Here is a 21,538-nt window from a genome sequence, read left to right as displayed (position 1 = left end):
ACTTCAAAATATTGTCGGGCGGCGAATAATGATATCGAAAGGAAATTATACCCGAAAACGACCCCAAGGCTTCATGTGTGTTATTCAGCCAGGTGGGGTAGCCATCCACAGCACGGAACCCATAGTAATCAAAACCATTTCCCGTGTAAAACGCAAATGCGGGGTCTAGAAACTAAAAAGCAATATGTAGGACAGTTGCTTAGAGTCAAAATGGAGATAGACGCATGGTTACTCAAATATAGCACTGGGGGAAACAATGTTAGCAGAACTTAGTGAGCTGCAAGCATGGTAAGAATATTCTGGTCAATGTTTCCCGGCTATGAAAAAGGTTTGATGCAAGTTTCAAGTTCAGAATATGATAGAGGACCTGGATATAGATATACATTTTTTTTGTTTTGTACTTTTAGGGATAAACCCCTGAATTGGTATTGTGGGTTTTCTTTTGTGTGGTTAAAAGATGTTTCTGTTATGAGTTTTTTTTAATCTTGTGTTTCTTTACTCTTCTCTTATTGTCAGTCTTTGTAAACTTTTCCTGAGTAATATCCAATACTGCTGATTAACATAAGAATTGTGTGTAATCACTTGTGTGTTCCTTTTTCCAGAGACCAGGAAGAAGTTAAACTGGTTCGTATACGGACATTTGCATTTGTTTGCAGGTCTCTCAAAGTAACAACAGTGGTAAAATATAGCAGAACATGGGTTAGGTTATTGTAAATGCATAATCGATTATCACATGGTACCATGAGCTCATTAGTTAGTAATTGTTTGCAAACAATGAAAAATAAATAGTACTAAAAAGAGTTACAAAAATGTTGTGATGATACATATGCTTTGTTTTGTTTTTCGTTTTCCCCATTAACTAATTGTATTTCAGATTGGAATAAGCACTCTTTGCAGGAGAAAAGTCCATGGATGTTGTCAACTAAAAGTTGAGTGTTTGTCATTGTTGTATGATGGTAGTCTTGTCATATGATGGTTGTCTTGTCGTATGATGGTTGTCTTGTCATGTTATTTGTGTGATCATGGCCAGATTTTTAAGTTTTTTACATTTTTTTTTTAGTTAATTTTTTTTTTTTTTTTCTCAAAAATGTTTTGTTTGATATTGGTTTAGTCCTCTATTTTAGTTATATTTTTATTCAGGTGGAAAAGTAGTAGGTATAATCCACCTGAAAGGGGGGGAATTGACAATGCCCTCAGTTAGAACCAGTCACCTGAAAAGGGGTAGTGCATACATCGTAAAGATACAGATAGATGCATTGTTTTTTTTAGTTTGTAAAATTTGAAGTTTTTGAGAAGCAACACTGACGTTCAGTTTTAAACGTTTTTTGATCATACCATGGGGATCCATTTTACAGTGGGTGTAGCCTAAAGAGGTCATGGTTGTTTGGATAGTTTGGTCAGAGTTGTAGAAGCCAGGAATACTGAGGTCCTGGGCTCCAAGGAGGGAACTATAAGTAAGCATGGTAAGCGATCAGATATTGTGGATAAGAATTTGATACTGCTCTTGTTTTTCATTTCCAGAATCCAAGTGGAGCGAGAATTGGAGAGGCTTCTGGAACATGGATGACAGATGATCATCTGGTTGGCAGTTTGTCTGTGCCACACCATACCACAAATTAGTTCCGATAAACATCAGGAGAGAAGGAAAACTGAAAGATTCAGATTAATACCTGTTTTTTTCGTATGGACAATTTGGTGCTAATGCTGAATCTGAAAGACTGTGCCTAGCAAGAGAACTTGTGAAATATTTTTGCTGAAGTCTCTCCTGATGAATGCAAACATGTTATTTATACATGTGCAATGGGTTGGAGGTTGGGGAAGAGTTATGACACATCCAATCCGTCAAAACATGAAAATGTAAAATATGTGGTTTTTTGTTGGAAGGAGGAATTGAAAGAAGAAAGGTTTTAATGTATTACATGTATTGGTGTAACGGAGTTAATATGGTGCAGGTACCCAGGAGGCATACTGGCGCTTATGCATAATAAGGTAGCTGTGGATCAGACTAAAGGGTGCCAGGTGACACATCAATGGGGGAAAACTTCCTCGTAGGGATGGTGTCTCAATCCTAGCGGTCCTAGAGAGAAGCTTTCGGTTACAGGACATGCGGGACACCAGAACTAGACATGAGGAAGATACGCCCGGTTGGTGTCTCACCTGAGAGGTTGAAACCCTGCACAGATAATGCCAGTAAATACACACAGGAGCATGCTCCGTTAAAATAAAGGGAACAAACGCTGGCTACCAGGGTACAGTAGGACTTCACCACATGGTGCTGCAACATCTCATGGTGGTAGACAAAAACCTATCACCCTATATGTGCTGAGTATACACCGAATCAGGTGCGGTTATTGTACCAGTGACTTACTCCCAGAGATGAGAATGAAGTCCATGCAGGATGCTTAGTTCTGAGGAGTAACCCGAAAGAGGAGGGATGTATTCAGCATTATATTGGGGGGGGACGATAGCTGGGATGGGTGTTAGTAATGGAGGGCACATCGACCTCCTGAGGAACAAACTCACAGCCATAGCTTCAGAGAAGGAGCGTGACTTTGTTACCCTGGGAGATTGGTGGCATCCTTGATAACATTCAATGAAGTCACAGAAACACTCAGGTTAGAGTGGCTCCGGATTTTGTCAACCATGTTGAGAGGTTGGTAGGGAGGACAGAAACCTGTCATTGGCTCTGGCGCGCACTCTGTGGCAGGTGGAAATATCAGCCAACATCAAGCTGATTGTACCGTCTCTGTATGAAGGGGCAGTGGCCTGATGAGTTAGCATCACCGCTCAGTAAGATTTTGCCAAAACACGTTGCTTACACTAATCCAAAGTAGTGGTCGAATGCCTGTATGGGCTGTACTAAGTTGGATTGTGAAAGGTGTTATGCTGTATGTTCTCATATACAGAAGTGCAGACTTGGTCTGTATATTTGGTGGCATCAATGGGCTTACTGACTGGGGACTCTATCTTGTTGCATTTAAGGCTATATCACACATGTGATCAGAGAAGATGAACGCTGGAGGCAGGTTGATATTTCCCTTTGTCGGAAGCATGACCATGGTGTCCTTTGTAGGCCAGGTCAATACATGGGGATGAACGAATAATGTTGGGAAGTTATTTCTCTCTGTATTCTGGATGGAGAGGTCATTGCTGGGAAGAAGGCACCCAGGTATTATTTAGGACATAGGCGAGTTTTTGTTTCTTTGTCCTAAAGAATACCGGTGTAGTGTTAGTCAAGGGACTAGAGGGTTCCTTGAACCTAACCGTAGGTAGAGGTGCATGGTATACAATGGGCATGATCTCTGAAATCCAGGCACAGGGGTGGAATTGTGTGGGTTTGGTAATTGTTGTAAACTTATATGTATAGTTAAGCGATATTTATCTAGAAGGGTCTCCCATTTGTCTATGCAAGTTGAGGGACGATTTGACGGTGAGCTCTCTGTGTACAAATTGGAGACGTTGCTGCCAAGTCAGAGCCCTGCAACGCCGCTGCGAGCAAGCCTGCCTAATCCCGACCCGTATTTACAGTAAAAGGTTATAGGAGGTTGGGAGCGGGGTGCATAATACATATAGGTATATATATTATGGTAATAAGTTGATTTATGTTTGTGGTAGAGTGTGACTTATGGGTATTGTAGGCTAGTAATATGGGCAAGAAAGGCCCTCCTCAAGACTCTGGGTCTGAAAGCTGGGTGATATGTTGCTCTGAATGGGTGCTGGTGAATGGTGAATGAATGGGCACCCCTTGCCTGTACTGCCGTCCTGAAGATACCCAAGATGCAGAATGGTGACATGGAAGCTGTCGCTGAAGAATGGTGGAGATGTGTCACTCAGTGGCAAAGCGGCACGTGTTGGGAAACATCACATGGTAAAACAATTATGGACTGCTCCATAGGACCTGTTTCTGCACACGTTGAAAACATAGCGGGGTAAGACACTTGTGTACTGTTCCATAAGAGATGTCTCTGAAGCGCTCGTTGGAAACAACCACGCGTTACACAAGCTAAGGATTGTGCCCCAGGTACTGGTTCGGAAGCACATGTTGGGGAACCACACACGTTAAGACAGTTATGGACTGTTCAAAAGGAGCCGTGTCTGAAGAAGGGTGGTATAAAGCGGCATATGTTGGAATCAGACAGGAATTATTATTATACATCTACACAGCTGTTTGTACAGCCGAACTCAGCCATATTGATGCCAGGCAGTTTCACATGTTTAAAAGCAAGGAATGTGACACAATTTGAATAGCAGAATGAGTTCTATTCAGCCCACCTGGAATGTACTGAACTTCAGAGATAATATGGCGCCGGCTTGTCTGCAAGAACAAAGGACAGCTGGTGGGGCGTCCGAGATCAAGCCACAAGATTGCAATCCAGTCGGAGCAGTTGCAATTCATGGGCAAACACTGCCCCCCCAGAGGCCAAGTATGGCAGGACTGTTAGCCTGGGGGAGGAGACGCCCCAGAGACGCTGATTGGTCTACGGGAAAGAGTAGGATGGGCTATGGGGTGTGGTATGGCTGAGGTATGTTTAACAAAACCAGGGTTGCAACCATGAGTTGGCTCTCTTTATTCCATCAGGAGACCCAGTCACGAGGATCGATAAGTATAAGGCTTATATTGCACTTTGATTGTATGCTATGTATTATTGTAACTTCTACTGATACTTGATGCACGTTTTCTTATTTCCTTGGGAAATAAATGAGATTTGATTGATCTTAGACCGTGTATTGATTTCATAGCCAAGGGTGGTAGCATTGTGATATTAACAATAACATGTGCTTGGCGTATTGATTGATAGCTAAACTATAGGGACTAAACAACGGAATACATAACTGATAATAATAGTACTAGACTGAATTGATCAGTTACTTCAGCAACCAAAATAGCATCCCTTTGCGTCAAAAGCAGTTTTAGACCAGCTATAAAACAGTGATAATAAATTAGAAACACTCACAGAATTGAGCGATAGTGATTTGTGGGAAGATCCATCATCAAACACTGAAAGTAACGACATCGAAAATTCTGCAACTGAGCCAATTTCAGCGTTTTTGATTTGTTACATTATTGAATACATTTTATTATTATTATTATTATATTATTATTTGTTATAATTATTTATAATTATTTGTTATAATATAATTTATGATTTTGTCTTTAAAACTTTATCATACCCAGGATGTCTACTAGACTCTTGTTTGGACAGATTTAAGTGAATTATTCCTAAGAATTACTGGCCCATAATATTAAACGCCAAATTTCCATGCGAAACAATGTACTGCTTTGAGCATCAAAAATCTGACATAATCATACCGCCAGGGAGGTTAAAAGATATTTGAATAAAGCTAGATGAGGCCAAGGATCAGTCTGTTACACATAATATAATGTAAAACTTAAAGGGGTATGTTCAAATTGTACAAGGATAAATATTTTTCTTGCAGCACAGTGACTCCTGTTGACATACAATCAACTGAACAGTATGCAAAAATAAGGGATTGTTGTCTGGTATGCTGGTATAGTATAGCAGCATAGACACAACCCATGGGGGTCTATTTATCAAAGGTAAAATTACTGCTCACTTTGCAAGGTATATTAGACTTTGCAAGGAAATTTTCCCCATCAAATAAGAAATGGGGTGAAGCTTTGCTGGCATCAATCACTCAATCATGTGCAAGCAAAAATGCTGTTTTTTTTTTTTTCTTGCAAGCGATTGAACATTTTTTTTTCAAAATGAACATCACATTCACTAAGCTCCGGGGAAATTCCCTTGCAAATTTCCATGCAAAGTGAACCTTCTATTTATCTTTAGCAAATCAACCCCAGGGTCTTGGGAGTCCAACTCAAGCCTTAGTTTAAGAATACTTTTTTCATTTAGATGCATTAACAGAAGCAATGCCATGATGTGTTTTGGTAAAGGAAGATTGTTATCTGGTGTGAGACATCAGTGTATATGAAAGGAGTTGTTTATAGTGAAGAGAGGTGATTGAGCATCACAATTTATAATAAGCAAAGCACGGTTTACCAACTCAGTGCCAAATATAGAGAAGACTGGAGTCGTGATTTAAAGAAATAGATGCCAGCTGCCAAGAGAAAACAGACCAGAAAGAATGCCTTACCTATTCAAGGTGTCATAGGACCTCTATATTTCTAGTATTATTTATATGTTTTACAACATAGAAGAGTGACAGCAGAAAAAAAAGACCAAGTGGTCCATTTTCCCATTAACCTTTTTAAATAGATCTATGTTTGTTCCAAATATAATTAAATCCAGATGTTGGTCACATCATCTTGACAGAGGGGAGCGTGGTTGACGCGTTTCACAAATTTATTCACTTAGTCAGTAACCTGTTCTTACTGTTGACTGACTCATTACCTCTGCTGGAAGTTTATTCCAAGCATCAATTACTCTTTTGGTAAAAATACTTTCTAAGATTAATTTTTAACTTTCCTTCTGCTAGTTTGAGGTCATGCCCCCGTATTCTTGATTTTAGCTCCACATTGAAAATACTGCCCTCCAGAACAACAACCTTTAGGCCCGGTTCACACCGCTGCGGGGGGAGATCCGGATGTGATTCGCACAGCAAATCACTCGATCTCCGTAGCGATGCGAGTTCAGCCATACAGATAGTATGGCTGAATTCGCAGCGCTCCCGCAGCAAACTCGCACGGGACCCTTTTTTGGGTCCGCAACAGAATCGGATCGCATGGGGGTTCACACCATGCGATCCGATTCCTGTGCGAGTCGGCAGATCGCACTGCGATATGCCGACGGATCTGGGGGTGTCATTAACATAACATTGACACTCCCAGCCGTCCGCATAGGGCAGTGTGAACTGCCGGCGGGAGGTGTGCGATGCGGGTAAACGCCGCGGATTTGCGGCGTTCCCGCATCGCTATAGTGTGAACCCAGCCTTAAGGTAGGCCCTGGTAATCCATGACCAAAGTTAAAACTGTGTTATTTAAACGTGAACTTGTTTTTTTTTTTACCTTTCAAATGGCTACAATGGTCTCTATAATATTAAGATATACATGGTTAGACCAGGTTAGAAATAATCTCGATACAGTACCCTGTTGAAAAATAAAGATCCACCCTGGTGTTATTACAACAAAACACAGCTTCCATTGGTGAAAGGTACCAACACATACTAATAATGATTTCTTTTTTTGCTATTTAGCTAGATTGTAGTACAATGCATATGTGTATAGGGAACAATGTCAACACTCCCAATGAATCTTTACTAGATGAAAAAAAATGTATATAACACTGTTCATGTTTATGTTGTAATATGCTAAAAAAAAAAAAAAAAAGAAGAAGCATATCCAATCACTGTCTATTGTTTATGGCCAGCTTTATTTCCCAGTATAAATAAAAGACAGAGTAGAATCCCACTGGTACTGAGGGAGGACTTTACTGTTTTGCCACACTTACGGTAAGCCTGGTACACACTAATATTTTTTGGGTTGAACGAAAAAAAAAACTGACAGCTCCAATCAGAGCTGCTGTAGTAACTATCTGATATTAGTACAGTGATTTCCCCCACTGAGCTGTTGTGTTCTGACAGGGGGGGTGACCCTCCGCCAGAACACTCCAGTTAGTGCTCTCAGCCATTGGCTGAGAGCGCTTTTCGGGAGCCAGTTGGCTGCTGGTTTTTGAGCATGCTCGTCCAACAGAAGCCGGCCAAACAGCTTCTGTCCGACCGGCTAAAGTACACGTGTGTACGGGGCTTTAGGCTGGTCATACACTCTGGGATTTTTTTTTCTGCAGCCACAGTTCCCCCATCAACACAGACAGTGAAACAGGTGGGGGGGGGGGGGGGGGGGGGCGGCGATCCCCCCTGGGAGAAGACGACGATTATTGCTAGCGGGTATTGCAGCCGCTAGTGATAATCGCAAGAGAATCCAGCAGGCTGGTTGTACCTAAGTTGATCGATCGATAAACCTGGTACATTCAGTCTGCCCATTACAGTTTGAATCTCAGCCGGTTCAGCATTCGAACCGTGTATGGCTGGCCTTGGGTTTGAATCAAGGATCTACTTTCAGAATAATAAAGGTGAAAAAGGTTTGAATCAAGAATCTACTTACAGAAAAATAATGAAAAAGAGTATAGTATTATTAGAGTATGATATTCAAAATGTTTTCATATTATATTATACCTAGACAGCTGGTCTATCATAACTTGCTCTACAACAGCCTGTTTTCTTCTCTCTGCAGCCATATCCTCCTGCAATCATAACCAGGTGAAAACAAAACAAAAAACATTTTATTTTAGCTGAAAGTAGGATAATCAACTTAATGTGCATTTCAAGACAGTGTTGAGATTTACAAGTGACAAGGGGATTTCATCTTTCTATTCTAGGGAAGCTTTATGCTTCCAAGGCCTCTGCCAGACTCCCGTCACGAGCTAAGAATTCAGGCATATCCTAAAGCAGCTAAAATGTCAGCAACATCTCCAATTAAATTCAGAATCATCCAGTACAAAAAAAACACAGTAAATCCCTTCAGCACTTGAACATCTACAGCGCATTGCTTAGCAATGCATTAAAATGCACATGTCCTAAGCAGAGCTAAGCAACGCAGTTTGGTTTTACACCTTGAAGCACTGAGTAAACCCTTTATGAGTTTATGTTTCAGATAAGTTCTTAAAACAGACAAAAAATGATCCACTCGAAAGTGGTGGCGGGTTACATATCACTCAAGAAAAACTCAGCAGCAATGAACAAGCTGAATACAGTATTGTCAGTTTCTGATTTATAACTAGTATTAAGTGAGCTTCTCAAGCCAGTAAAGGTGACCTCTGGACATTGTATACCAACTAATCAATGTAACCTTGCTGAAGAAAAGGCTGTACAGTCTTCTATTTACAGTATATCTATAACTGAGGTATCAGCTTGAATATGTCCTTCAGATATCTCCAAAGTACTACTATAAGTGGGGGCTATGATCAATGGTAAAGCTACCCACACAAATAGTCGAATTATTGCATGATATCAATTATTGTAAGAGTTCAGTCAACTTTTTCATCCCAAAGGAATGTTTGAAATAATTTTAGGTCTCAGGGAACCCCTGCTAAAATGAATTCAAAGGGGAAAAGGTGCCTCTTAAACTGGTGGTCAAAGGAAGAACGGAGGAGTGGCCCCTTTACATTGGTGGCCAAAGGAAGAATGGAAGAGTGACTCCCTAAGCCCTTGTACACACGGTCGGACATTCCGAAGGAAAATGTCCGATCGGGCCGTGTTGTCGGATAATCCGACTGTGTGTGGGCTCCATCTGACTGTTTCCGTCGGAATATCCGACGGACAAAGTTTTAGAGCTGGGCTATAAAACTTTCCGACAACATGATCCGATCGGACTTTGTCCGATTGTGTGTAGAGAATTCCGATGGGACAAAGTGCCACGCATGCTCAGATCAAATTCCTAGACCAAAGCTATTGGCTACTAGCGTGAACGTAGCCCCGTCGTAACGAAATAACGTTGTTGCGTTACAAATGATCGGATTTTCCGACAACTTTGTGCGACCGTGTGTATGCAACACAAGTTTCGGACAAAATCCGTCTGACAAAATCTGACGGATTTTGTTGTCGGAATGTCCAACCGTGTGTACAAGGGCTTACAGTGGCGGTCACAATGCCCAGTTACCTACAGCTACAAAGATCACGGTTGTCATGTCACTGGCTCTGCCAAGTGGCATTGAGCATGGAACTATCCAAGCACTATCAGATGGGAGGTCAATCGGCTACAGCTCAAGGAAGAACCCCAGGGTTCCACAGAACCTTCGGGGAGAATGGCTGTAAGAGCTTGATACCATGAACTAATTTGCTACTTGTGTGGGTACAGCACACAAGGCTTTAGAAATTTATGGCATGAATGTATCTGTGACAGATCACCAGTATGCAAGACCTTGGACCCATTTTTTAACGATTTCTCCATAGAAATAAATTTATTGTGCAGTTTTTGTGAATTTGCCTTCATGGAAAATCACTATTCTGTATGCTTCTCACTCACTCTGCATAATAAATGTCCAAATATGCCATTAAAAAAAACAAATGCATGCAGTAATGCACCTAAAACATGTGTTGCTTCATATGAGAAATTACCCTTCGTTTGCTCTACTTGTGCTCCTGGCCTTGTTTTTAAATACATTTTAACTCTGAGAGTGCATAAGAAGAATACTTCACCTGAAATGTATTGTTCCATAGTATTTCATCCAGAATCAAGGCACAGTAAAGCTGAACCAGGAATGATCTATTAGGTTAGCTTTTTTACATGTAATTATTTATGTGTCACATGCGGACGGCCACTGGAAATGCTGGAATTCACTGTAGTATCTTGTGCTACATACAGAAGTGATTTCCTGTTCTAGATACTGCTAGTGTGATTTGCTGTCTCTACACTGAACCAGGGGCGGACTGACCCTTTGGCCACTCAGGCACTGCCCGAGGGCCCCGGCCCACTAGGGGGCCCCATCAGGGTTGCAAGCCTCAGTAAAACCAGGGAGAGTATGTAAAAATCTCTTTATTTTTACATCTGTCTCTGAAATGTCCCTTACTGACATCTCTTTGGTCTAAAAATCCTGAGATTATAGCTGCCCCACCTCTTCAGGACCTTCTCAGCCAATAGAAACATGTCTGTGTATACTGTGTGTACATGTATGTGTATACTGTGTAATTGTATACTGTGTGGTTCTATAATCTCTGATTGCCTGAGGGCCCGATAATCTCCTATTGCCTGGGGGCCCCATGAGTTGTCAGTCCGCCCCTGCACTGAACACAAGGGGTCACTTGCTTCCGTATCTCTGTCATTAATCAAACAACTTTTTTAAGGCATACAAGGGGTTCTCTAATAAGACAAGGTGGAGAGGAGGGACAGAAGAAGCCACCACCTCATCCAATTAAAGCACATCTTATATTCTTTGAAAAAAAAATGCAAGAAAAGTGCTAAACAAGGGAGGTTAGTGTTCAGACGGCAAGTTGCTCCCGCAGCAGCCAGCCAGGACACAAGAGCACTCATTGTATGTAGCACAGACTACTAATATACTACTAATCACATGTAACCAAGCTAGCCCATTGTAAGTTTACAATAGATCATTCCTTGAACGCTAAACTGCTTTAAGCACTTGTGGACCGCCCACCGTAGATATAATCCGGCAGGGCAGCCGCTCTGTGCCAGATCACATACCTGGTAAGTGATCTGACACTTCAGGGTCTCGGGCGTGGACGTGCGCCGCCGGTGGCTCATTCCGCTGTGATCACACAGGGCACCTGCCGATTTTGCAGTACACAGGCAGAACAGCGATCTGCCTATGTAAAGAACTGTCAGTAGGGAAGTCATTGATCCTGTGTTCCTGAAAAGCCGAGATAAGGATCTATGCCTTACCTTAGTAAAAGCACCTCCTCCACAGTACACAAGCACTGGCTAGGAATACATCTATTAACCTTCTATGAGGAGGTGAGCTGCCATCTAGATAAAGGAAGGCCTGTAGACGTGTATCTGGATTTTGCAAAAATTTGAGAGCAGGATCTAAAATTTTCCGACAAAAAAAAACGATCGGACTTCCGACGGACAAAGTGCCACGCATGCTCAGATTAAATTACAAGACCAAAGCTATTGGCTACTAGCCTCTACGTTGTGCTGTCGTACGCAACAAATGTCACCATGTTCTGAACGATTGGATTTTCCGACAACTTTGTCCGACCGTGTGCATGCAACAGCAGTTTCGAACAAAATCCATCGGAAAAAAAAACTACGGATTTTGTGGTCAGAATGTCCGACCGTGTGTACAGGGCATAAGAGCGGCAAGGATGTGGAATTCCCTTACACAGGCAGTGGTATCAGCGGGGAGCATCGATAGTTTAAAAAAACTATTAGATAACCATCTGAACGACCACAACATACAGGGATATACAATGTAATACTGACATATAATCACACACATAGGTTGGACTTGATGGACTTGTGCATTTTTTCAACCTCATCTACTATGTAATTAGATTTTTTTTTGCAGTGCCGTATCACAAAAAATGGCCTGGTCATGAAGGGCAGGTAAATCTTTCAGAAGGCAAGAGGTAGATTATCTTAACCGCTTCCCGACCGCATCACGCACATATACTGCGGCAGAAGGGCACGTACAGGCTGAATCACGTACCTGTACGTTGCCCTTTAAGAAGTGGCTTGCGGGCGCGTGCGTGCCCGCCACGAGCTCCGTGAGTGTGCTTGTGGGTCCCGTGGACAAGCATTGTAAACAAGCATTTGCCCCGTTCTGCCTACTGACACTGATCACAGCTCCCTGTAATCGGGAACGGAGGTCAGTGACGTGTTACACACAGCCCCTCCCCCCCACAGTTATAATCACTCCCTAGGACACACTTAACCCCATACAGCGCCACCTAGTGGTTAACCTCTGCACTGCCAGTCACATTTACACAGTAATCAGTGCAAATTTTGATTGCACTGATCGCTGTATAAATGTGAATGGTCCAAAAATCACGCCAAAAGTGTCCGATCTGTCCGCCATAATGTTGCAGTCATAATAAAAAATCACTGATCACCACCATTACTAGTAAAAAAATAAATTATCAATAAAAATGCCATAAAACTATGCCTTATTTTGTAGACGCTATAACTTTTGCCCAAACCAATTAATAAACGCTTAATGCGATTTTTTTTTACCAAAAATATGTAGAAGAATGTGTATTGGCCTAAACTGAGGAAAAAAAAAATTTTATATATTTTTTATGGATATTTATTATAGCAAAAAGTAAAAAAAAAATTAGTTTTTTTCAAAATTGGCGATTGTTTTTTATAGCGCAAAAAATAAAAACCGCAGAGGTGATCAAATACCACCAAAAGAAAGCTCTATTTGTGGGGAAAAAAAAGGATGTCGATTTTGTTTGGGAGCCACGTCACACAACCGCACAATTGTCAGTTAAAGTGACGCAGTGCCGAATCGCAAAAAATGCTCTGGTCCTTGGCCAGCCAAATGGTCCGGGGCTTAAGTGGTTGAAATGAAAGCAATCACATTTCACATTTCATAAGCTTTAATGGAATTGAAAACAATGATTTTTGTTTAGTGTTTTCATTGCTCCACTTTACATTTTCTGATGTACCTACTGTATATAAAGGGCTTATTGTCTTTAAAGCTAGATGTGTTTACATGGTATGCAGCTCCCAAAGTGAATTATAATAATACATACTCTTGTTCTATGACTTACAGCTTCCAGTTTCCTGAGGCTCTGCTGTGCCGAATACGGTTTGCTGGTATAGCACTGCTGAAGTTGAACCTTATTATCCAATGGTGTTATGATGCCAAAACCTTGTTCTTCAGGTGGTCCTGCCTGCCGCAACAGTAGAGAAGAATCAGAGCAAGTAAATCAGTTGGAAAATTAATTGTACTTTTTTTTGGGGGGGGGGGGGGGCACACATACATAGCTGCCAACATCTCCACTGTCCAGACACTATGGACGTTGATACAAGCAGCAGTCTAGGACTTTCAAATGTACAGCTAAAAAAAAAAAAATTTAATCAAATCTTATCAAGATGTATATATCTCATTTTAGCTGTAGTTCATTTAGAAACACTACTGAAGCTTGGTCACACAAAGTTAACTTGTGGGTGTAAGATGACAGACTGCTGATGAAAATAACCAATTGCGTTATGCAGGATGAATCTATTTTAGATCAGTCTCTTCTGGAATGACAGGCTGAAATTCTATTAGCATAACATGTTTTTTTTTTAAAAAGGTAAATGCATGCCAAATCCATAGTTACATGGTGGTTGCTTTTGCAGTGCCACAGTTTTGATATTCCAAGAGTGGGTTAGTACTGCCCACTGCATTTTTTATTTTAGAATTTTGCAAAAAAAGATTCCATGTGCACTCATGCCGCGTACACACGACCGGACTTTGACAGCAAAGGTCCGACGGAACGGATCTGTTGGACGATTGTGTGTGGGCTCCATCGGACCTTTGCTGTCCAAAAATCTGACGGACTTTAGAAATAGAACATGTTTCAATTTTTTCGGCCGGAACTCCGCCAGACCCAGTTCCTATTGAGAAATCCATTCGTGTGTATGCTAGTCCGACGGACAAAAACCGGCGCTAGGGCAGCTATTGGCTACTGGCTATGAACTTCCTTATTCTAGTCCGCTCATACATCATCACGTTCAAATCCATCGGACTGGCTTGATTGTGTGTGTCCAAGTCCATTCATTCGGAAAGTCAGTCGGAACTCCACCGAAAGTCCATCAGACCTAGTCAGTCAAAAAGACCAGTCGTGTGTGTACGTGGCATTAGACTTCTTTTACGTGGGCTTAGCTGTAGACTTTTGATCTGCAGTGGATTGCATTGTCAGCAGTGGGTGGCCTGTGGTTAGCAGGCAATTGGGTGGAAATACACTTCCTTCATACTTCAGCATGAATGCGCTTGCAATGTGGTTGCAGCACACTTGCGATGTGGCCTCATTCATCCTCTCTGGGCTCGGTGGCAGGCGGTGTGGTCTGATGAATGTGACATGCCCTCATTTTTTATATACACCCCAAAGCATAGCTTTGTAGCGGCAGCAACATGGCTGTCTAGCAGCCATTGTCTGGTTTGTACCTAAAGCAATTCAATTGCTTCCCACCCATCCACTATATATTAATGGCCAAGTGGGAGCTTCATTGATTCGGGAGGTCTTACTGGTACGGCATCCTGTTCTTGCCAATCATGCAAGCCCCAAGGCAGATCTGTGATCGCTGTATCCCTTGGACACAGAAGATTACATGTTGGGGGAACAGGGGCGGGCCAACGTCATTGGCCCTGTACCATGTGATCACTGTGATCACAGTAGTAAATAAAGGCTGCATGTATGGATTTGAATAGTGTAAGAAGTGATTATTTACACAGTGTAAAAAAAAAAAAAAGAATCCAATCACCTGCGCAAAGCAGTAAATTGTCACTAAGGTGAAATTGTACTGCTCTAGTGACAGTATGTAAAATGTAAAAAAATATCATGCATAATACGCAATGACTGGCTGCTCTTATATCACTGTATGTCAGTGGTGCCAGACATTGTCTATGATCACTACTACAGCAGTACAATGTTACAAGACCAGTGCTACCAGTGAGTGCCCCTAATTAGCACCATACCAGTCACAGTGTCCCCAATCAATCCTGCACCAGTCGCAGTGCCCCTAATCTTCCCAAAAGCAGTCCCAGTGTCCCTGATCACTGCCACACCTGTGACAGTGTCCCTTATCCCTGTCACACCGATGGCAGTGTCACCAGGCTGGTGTATGCTAGAAACCTGATTGATTATACACCAGACCCAGTGTCACCAGACCAGTCTAAGTCAGCAACAGTGTTCATAATTGCTGCCACGTTAGTCCCAGTGTCACCAGACCAGTGTAAGCCAGCAAAAATGTTCCTGACCACCGCTACACATGTCCCAGTGTCACCAGATAAGTGCAGCCACCAACAGTGTTCCTAATCACCACCACATAGTGTTGCCTCTGCCCCTTGCCTGTACTGACCCTGGCCTTTTTATTGACCACTTTTCCGCCTGCTGCCTTGACCAATCCATTGCCTGTTTGCTGATCATAAATGTTAACCAGTTATTACAGTAATGGACTATGGGAGTTTTTAACTGATATTTGAAGAATCTATCAAAGGGAAATTCCTGAAACAAGTGGAACTTCCAGGAACCAGATGGAGTGCTGTGATAAAGCACTGTTTGCCAAGAATTTATGTGAGGCAAATTTCACCAGTGAGTCATTCTCACTAAGGGGGTATGGTGGAGAACTTTGGGTGATGTTTAAACTGCACGTCTGGCTTTCTTTCACAAAAAAAAAAAAATCACTTATTGCTATATCTCTTATTTATTTGTTGAGAGTATTTGGAACTTATAATTGTAGAGACATTTTGGTATCCAGCATGTCTCAAATCTATGAACTTTTTAGATTTTTTAGATGGTTTGCTGACCATGTCTCTGCTTGCCACCTAAACTTACCCATCTGCATGTCCAAATGACTATATTCCTGCTAGTCATCAGACCAAGCAGTCCCCTGCAGACAACTGCACCCCCCGGAATCACAGGAACTAATTTCTTCTTCCTTTCTTCACGACTCTGTACTTCCTGGCCAGTGAACATGGCATTCCTGGGGGAAGCCATGTACCAGTAGGCTAGGCTTGATTGGCTTATAGGATCAGAGACTTTTATAGTTGACGCTTCACTAAGCTATAGTCCCTGACCATTCATATAAAGGTGAAGATTACAGTACATTCACTTTGATACGATTTCTGTGATACACAAGATATAATGTCTTCTATATACTCAGTGGAAAAGTCTCACACATGTGGGATCAACACACTTGGCAGGAGTAGCAGAATGTGTTTTGGAATTTAATGGCAAGTATGTCCATGCTGTGTGTGAAAAATATCTTATTAATTGACAACTTTGTGTAAAAAAATTCTCTTTATTTCCTTTCTGCATTTTCCAAAAACTTGTGGCAAAAAAAATTAAGTTTTCAAAAGACTTACCATGCCTATTACTATAAAATACAATGGTGTGTTTACGCTGCAAAATGTGGTCATTTTGTGGGTGTTTCAACTGTTCTGGTGTTACAGGGCCTCCAAAAAGCATTATATAGACAGGATATTATATTACGTATGCCCCTAGAAAGCCTGAAGGTGCTCCTTGAATTTTGGGCCCCCTCCCTCATGTGGTTAGACTGTGAATAAGTCTTACACAAGCATGTGTGGCTATGCTGTGTGTCAAAAATATCTTATTAATTGACAACTTTGTGTAAAGAAATACATTTACATTTTCATTCCGCATTTTCCAAAAGTCTGAGGCAAAATAATGAAGTCTTCAAACGATTCACCATGCCTCCTAGAAAATACCTTGGGGTTTCAAAATGTGATCAATTTGTGGGTGTTTCTACTGTTCTGATACTCCAGGGACTCCAAAAATTTGACAAGTAGTCAGGAAATTAGATGTGTATATTATGCCCCTGGAAATGCCTTGGGTTTTGTGGACAGGTTGTAAAAAAGACCTACACATATGGTATCGCTATACTTGGAGTGGTAGCAGAATGTGTTTGGGAATTTAATTCTAAGTATGCCTATAATGTGCATGTCTTATTAATTGATAACTTTGTGTCAATTTTTATTTTATTTCCTGCATTTTCTAAAAACGTATGGCAAAAAATGACTTTTTAAAAACACTCATTATGCCTTTCAGAAAATACCTTGGGGTGTTTGTTTTCCAAACTGTGGATATTTTGTGGGTGTTTCTCCTGTTCTGGTACTTTAGGGACTCAAGAATGATAGGTAGTCAGGAAAATAGATGCTTTTTTTTTTTTATAAATAGTGTAATCAAATTGGGCAACTAGACTTTGCACTTTGCACAGTTGCTCCTGAACTTAGTAAATGAGGTGAAGCTCCACTTTGCAAATAAAATACAATCACATGCAAGGAAATGTTTAATAAATAAAGCAGCATTTTTTGTTTGAACATGATTGGATGCTGGAAGTCAGCAAAGCTTCCCCTCATTTACTAAGCCCTGGAGCCATTGCACTTGCAAAGTGCACAGTTTTTTTGCTTTTAGTAAATCAACCACATTTGACTTATGACATTCACATAACAATATCCAATTTAAAATGATATCATGTTACAAAGAATTATTTTTCTGTGTTTTGTTAGGTACAGGCATGGTGTGTATGTGCTAAATAGAGTTTTTCTCTTTTTAAATTGTTATTAGGTAAAGCTGTCAGCAAGTTTCTAATTAGCATATTGTTAAAGAACAAGGAAAGACATTTATTTGACACTTATATAAAATATTGATCCTTGAAAAATATTTTTCTTTGCTATATAAATATAGAATGGTTTGGCTTTTAGTCCTCTGCCGTTACAGAAATGGCATAACAAGCTTGCAGATTTTTGAAAAGGCAGGGAATTTCAATTTTTTGTTTCTTATATTAACCTCTTGAGTCCCCAAGCCTTTTTTTCTCCCTAAACTTCCTTGAGTCTCAAACCTTTTTTTTTTTTCACTTTTGCCGGTGTTTGTAGTTGACCTTAAAGTGGATGTTAACCCACTCTCATCCTTTCTAAACTACTGCTATAGGGGTTATCTATAAGGATATACATGCCTCCTGCATGTATCCTTACCTGTCAAATGTCTCCCCTCTGTCTGTTTTGAGACCTGAAAAACTGCAGATTTTGTGTGTGGGTCTGTTGTCCAGAGCTCGGTGGGTGGAATCGTGAAGTCAGTAGATGCCCCGCCCACCTATACACTCCCCTTTTCAACATGCATTTTCTCATGTGTATTTCTTACACTGAACTTCTGCTATGATCACTAACATCCAGTCAAAACCCAGAAAAGTCACCAAATCATGCTGAGGTGTAGAGCAGCCAATCCTGGGAGTGCTGGAGAAGAAAGGAGGGGGGAAGTACACAGAATGTCTCTACTTAGGCTTGTGCATGAGATATGTAAATCACCCGTCACTCACAGCAAGGGGGAAGAACTGACTCCTATTTCTGTGTGTGTCAGTTCTTATTTTACTGAAAAAAGATAAGAGAATTGTTCAGAGCTTAACTTTGTGAAAAGACTGGGCACAGATGCCATGAAATCCTATACTGTACAAGGTGTAAGCCTTAATTAAAAAAATAAAATAAAATTGTGTTTACATCCAATTTAATGCATTTTTGGGGGGTTTTTTCAGGACAGATAGGGCTTTTATTTGGTAGCCATATTTCTCTGTTTTTTATAAGAAATAAATGCTGGGAAAAAATAGAAAATGTAACTTTGTAATTTATGTAAGGTAACTGTGCATCCACATATAGCTGGACCCCCAGGCAGTTGTGCAGAAGCAGATTACTTCTAACAGTTATCTATTGCTGGCTGCAATCATCCAACAATGGATTGCTATACCAGTATTCTGCTACTGAAGGGAAAGGCTGGAGTTTCAACAGTTCTGCATTGGCCTCCATACCAAATGAAAGTGGCCTAACCTCATTTGAAAGTATTCTGTTTATTTTCCCATTTAAGCTAGGTTGTGGCTGCAGGATAGCATGTAAAATGGCATTTGTTTCTGCACCCACAGCCAAAATGTTCTACACTTTTGCAGAAGCGCCAGGGTGCCATTCATTCTTAGTTTTCAGGAGCGGGAAATCGCATGGAGCAAAAGCAATTATACTGCAGGTAAAGCATCCCATTCAAATGAATAGGCTGATGTGCTTGTGCAAACATGATCTGTACAAAACGTGACAGTGTGAACCTAGCCTTGCAATGCTTTCCTATGAAGCAATCTGTGAAAGCATCAGAAACCTAAGAGCTGATTAGACCTTGTTCTTAGTTCTGGAAACAGCCTGCACCCACCCTGGGACATGCAGGAGCCGCTGAGACCAGGTCCTATCCAAGTGCTTTTTTAAAAAGGAACTGTGGTCTTAAAGTGGTTGTACACCCTGTACAAGTGTACCACTTTTACCTACAGGTAAGCCTATATGAAGGCTTACCGCTAGGTGCGTGAAATATCTCCTAAACCTCAACAGTATAGGCAATATTTACTAAAAAGCTGAGCACTGATGACTGCGGCATATGTGCCAATGTCATTGGCCCACGTGACCAGGGTTTACTTCCTCTTTAAGTGGAATGTGATATGTGCATTTTATTCAAACACAATGATTACTTTTAATCCGTATACTGCTAGCATTAGTAAATAGATAGGAAAGTACATATATCATTTTTACCTGTTTAAAAAAAAAAAAAATCTTCAGTTACTTCCTTGTTTCCAGGACTAGGAAAATTATGTCATAGATCCCTTCAGAAGAGGAAAGGGGCTTTCTCAGCTAAGCACAGCCCCCTGCTGGCATGCCTGAACTAAGGGCAGATTGATTCTAGGAAGTAAATACTACATGAATCATCTGCCCTTACTCAAAATGGTTACTTCCATAAATGATAGGGGGGTGTTTTTCAAAGTGCTTTCTTAGAAAAATAAAGCATGGAAACATGGACAGAAGGGTGAGTTTGCTCTGAATTTTAAAATGAATTAAATAGTGTTTTTGGTTTGTGGTGCTTAGATGTGGTGTAGTTCCGCTTTAAAAAAGCTAAAATAACAATAAGTAAATTAACTGGACTTTGCTACGTCCTTATCCAAGGACACAAATCTGACCCTGCAGATCCTTTAATATCTGAGTGATGAAATGCTAAGGCCTAGGATATGTCACTTTGGTTTTGCTATCTGTATGGTATGTAATATATAGAGCAGGCTCAGAACCTGCGAGCAGATAAGCATTGGACTGTGTCAATAATGCCAGCTGACCCAAAATAGATTTTGTCCCACTGCTAAATTACTTGCAATACAAATAGTACTATATTGCACTTGTAAGGTGTAACCAAAGACGTTATACTGTGGAGGCTGCCATTAGTTACTTCTGGGCAAGTTTGACCTTCTGTAACAAAAGGTCTGGTGAGTTTTGCCTACCATTTGGTGGGGGATAGCGATCACACAGCAGATTATAATCTAGAATCGCAGAAAAAGGTTTCTTTTGCATTAACAAATATCACTTTGGGGAATTTTTGTGTTGTAGCACTTTATTTACACTTTGCAGTATTTAACTAATTCCTGCCCAAGGTACGTCATATGACGCCGCCTTTCCGGTGCTTCTACTGTCTTGCCCCTGCGATCGTTGAGCCGGAAAATGAATCGGTTGCCACCGGAAGTTGACCATAGAGATTCCTGGTGACCAGATGGTCCCTAGTCATCCCTATGAGCCTTGGAGGCCCGGGCGCGAAGTTATGACATCACGTTTGGGCCGGCGGAAATAAACAATGCCGGGAATGCAGCTGGAAATGCAGAGACAGTTTATTTTTTTTTAATCTCAGCCTTTCCAGCCTGAAGGAGAGATGTGGGGTCTTACAGACCCCACATCTCTCCATAAAGAGGTCCTGTCACGCATTATTCCTATTACAGGGGATGTTTACATTCCTTGTAATTGGAATAAAAGTGATCAAAATTTTTTTAAGAAAAAGTGTAAAAAAAAAGAAAAAGAAAAGTAAAATAAAGAATAAAAAAAAAATGTAAAAGTGCCCCCATCCCAGCGCACACAGCGAACGCATACCTAAGTCGCACCTACATATGTAAACGGCATTCAGATGACACATGTAACATATCGCCACGTGCGTTAGAGCAAAAGCAACAATTCTAGCGCAATACCTCCTATGTAACTCTAAACAGCTAACCTGTTTTTTTTTCTTTAATCCATTAAAATATTTTTTTTTCCCCAAAAAAGTGTTTGAAAAATCGCTGCACAAATACCTTGTAACATAAAAAGTTGCAACGACAGTCGTTTTATTCCCTACAGTCTCCCCTAAAAAAGCATATATAATGTTTGGGGCTTCTGAGTAGTTTTCTACAAGAAAAAAAATATGATTTTTACATTTAGGAGCGAAGTGCCAGAACTAGCTTGGATGGGAAGTGGTTAAAGTGCGGTACTAATTCTTTTGATTATCACATTTAATTAGTTGGAAGCACTCTTTTTTCCTAAATTATAACCATACCCAATCTCTA

The 21,538-nt window shown here is 41.0% G+C and overlaps 1 protein-coding gene across 1 annotated transcript in view; it reads right to left on the bottom strand.

The window, feature by feature from the left end:
• Positions 1-21,538, bottom strand: part of CAPS2 (calcyphosine 2) — a 181,555-nt gene that overhangs the window by 101,110 nt on the left and 58,907 nt on the right. Inside the window, exons 8-9 of the mRNA XM_077474269.1 lie at positions 13,207-13,329; positions 8,152-8,219 (exon numbers count right to left, since the gene is read on the bottom strand). Of these exons, the coding sequence (XP_077330395.1) occupies positions 8,152-8,219; positions 13,207-13,329 (191 nt within the window). The remainder of the gene's footprint in view (positions 1-8,151; positions 8,220-13,206; positions 13,330-21,538) is intronic.

The sequence above is a fragment of the Lithobates pipiens genome, unplaced genomic scaffold, assembly GCF_037356315.1.
Source record: "Lithobates pipiens isolate NorthernLeopardFrog02 unplaced genomic scaffold, aLitPip1_a1.2 Scaffold_8, whole genome shotgun sequence".
Lineage (NCBI taxonomy): Eukaryota > Metazoa > Chordata > Amphibia > Anura > Ranidae > Lithobates > Lithobates pipiens.
This window is presented reverse-complemented; position numbering and strand designations above follow the sequence as displayed.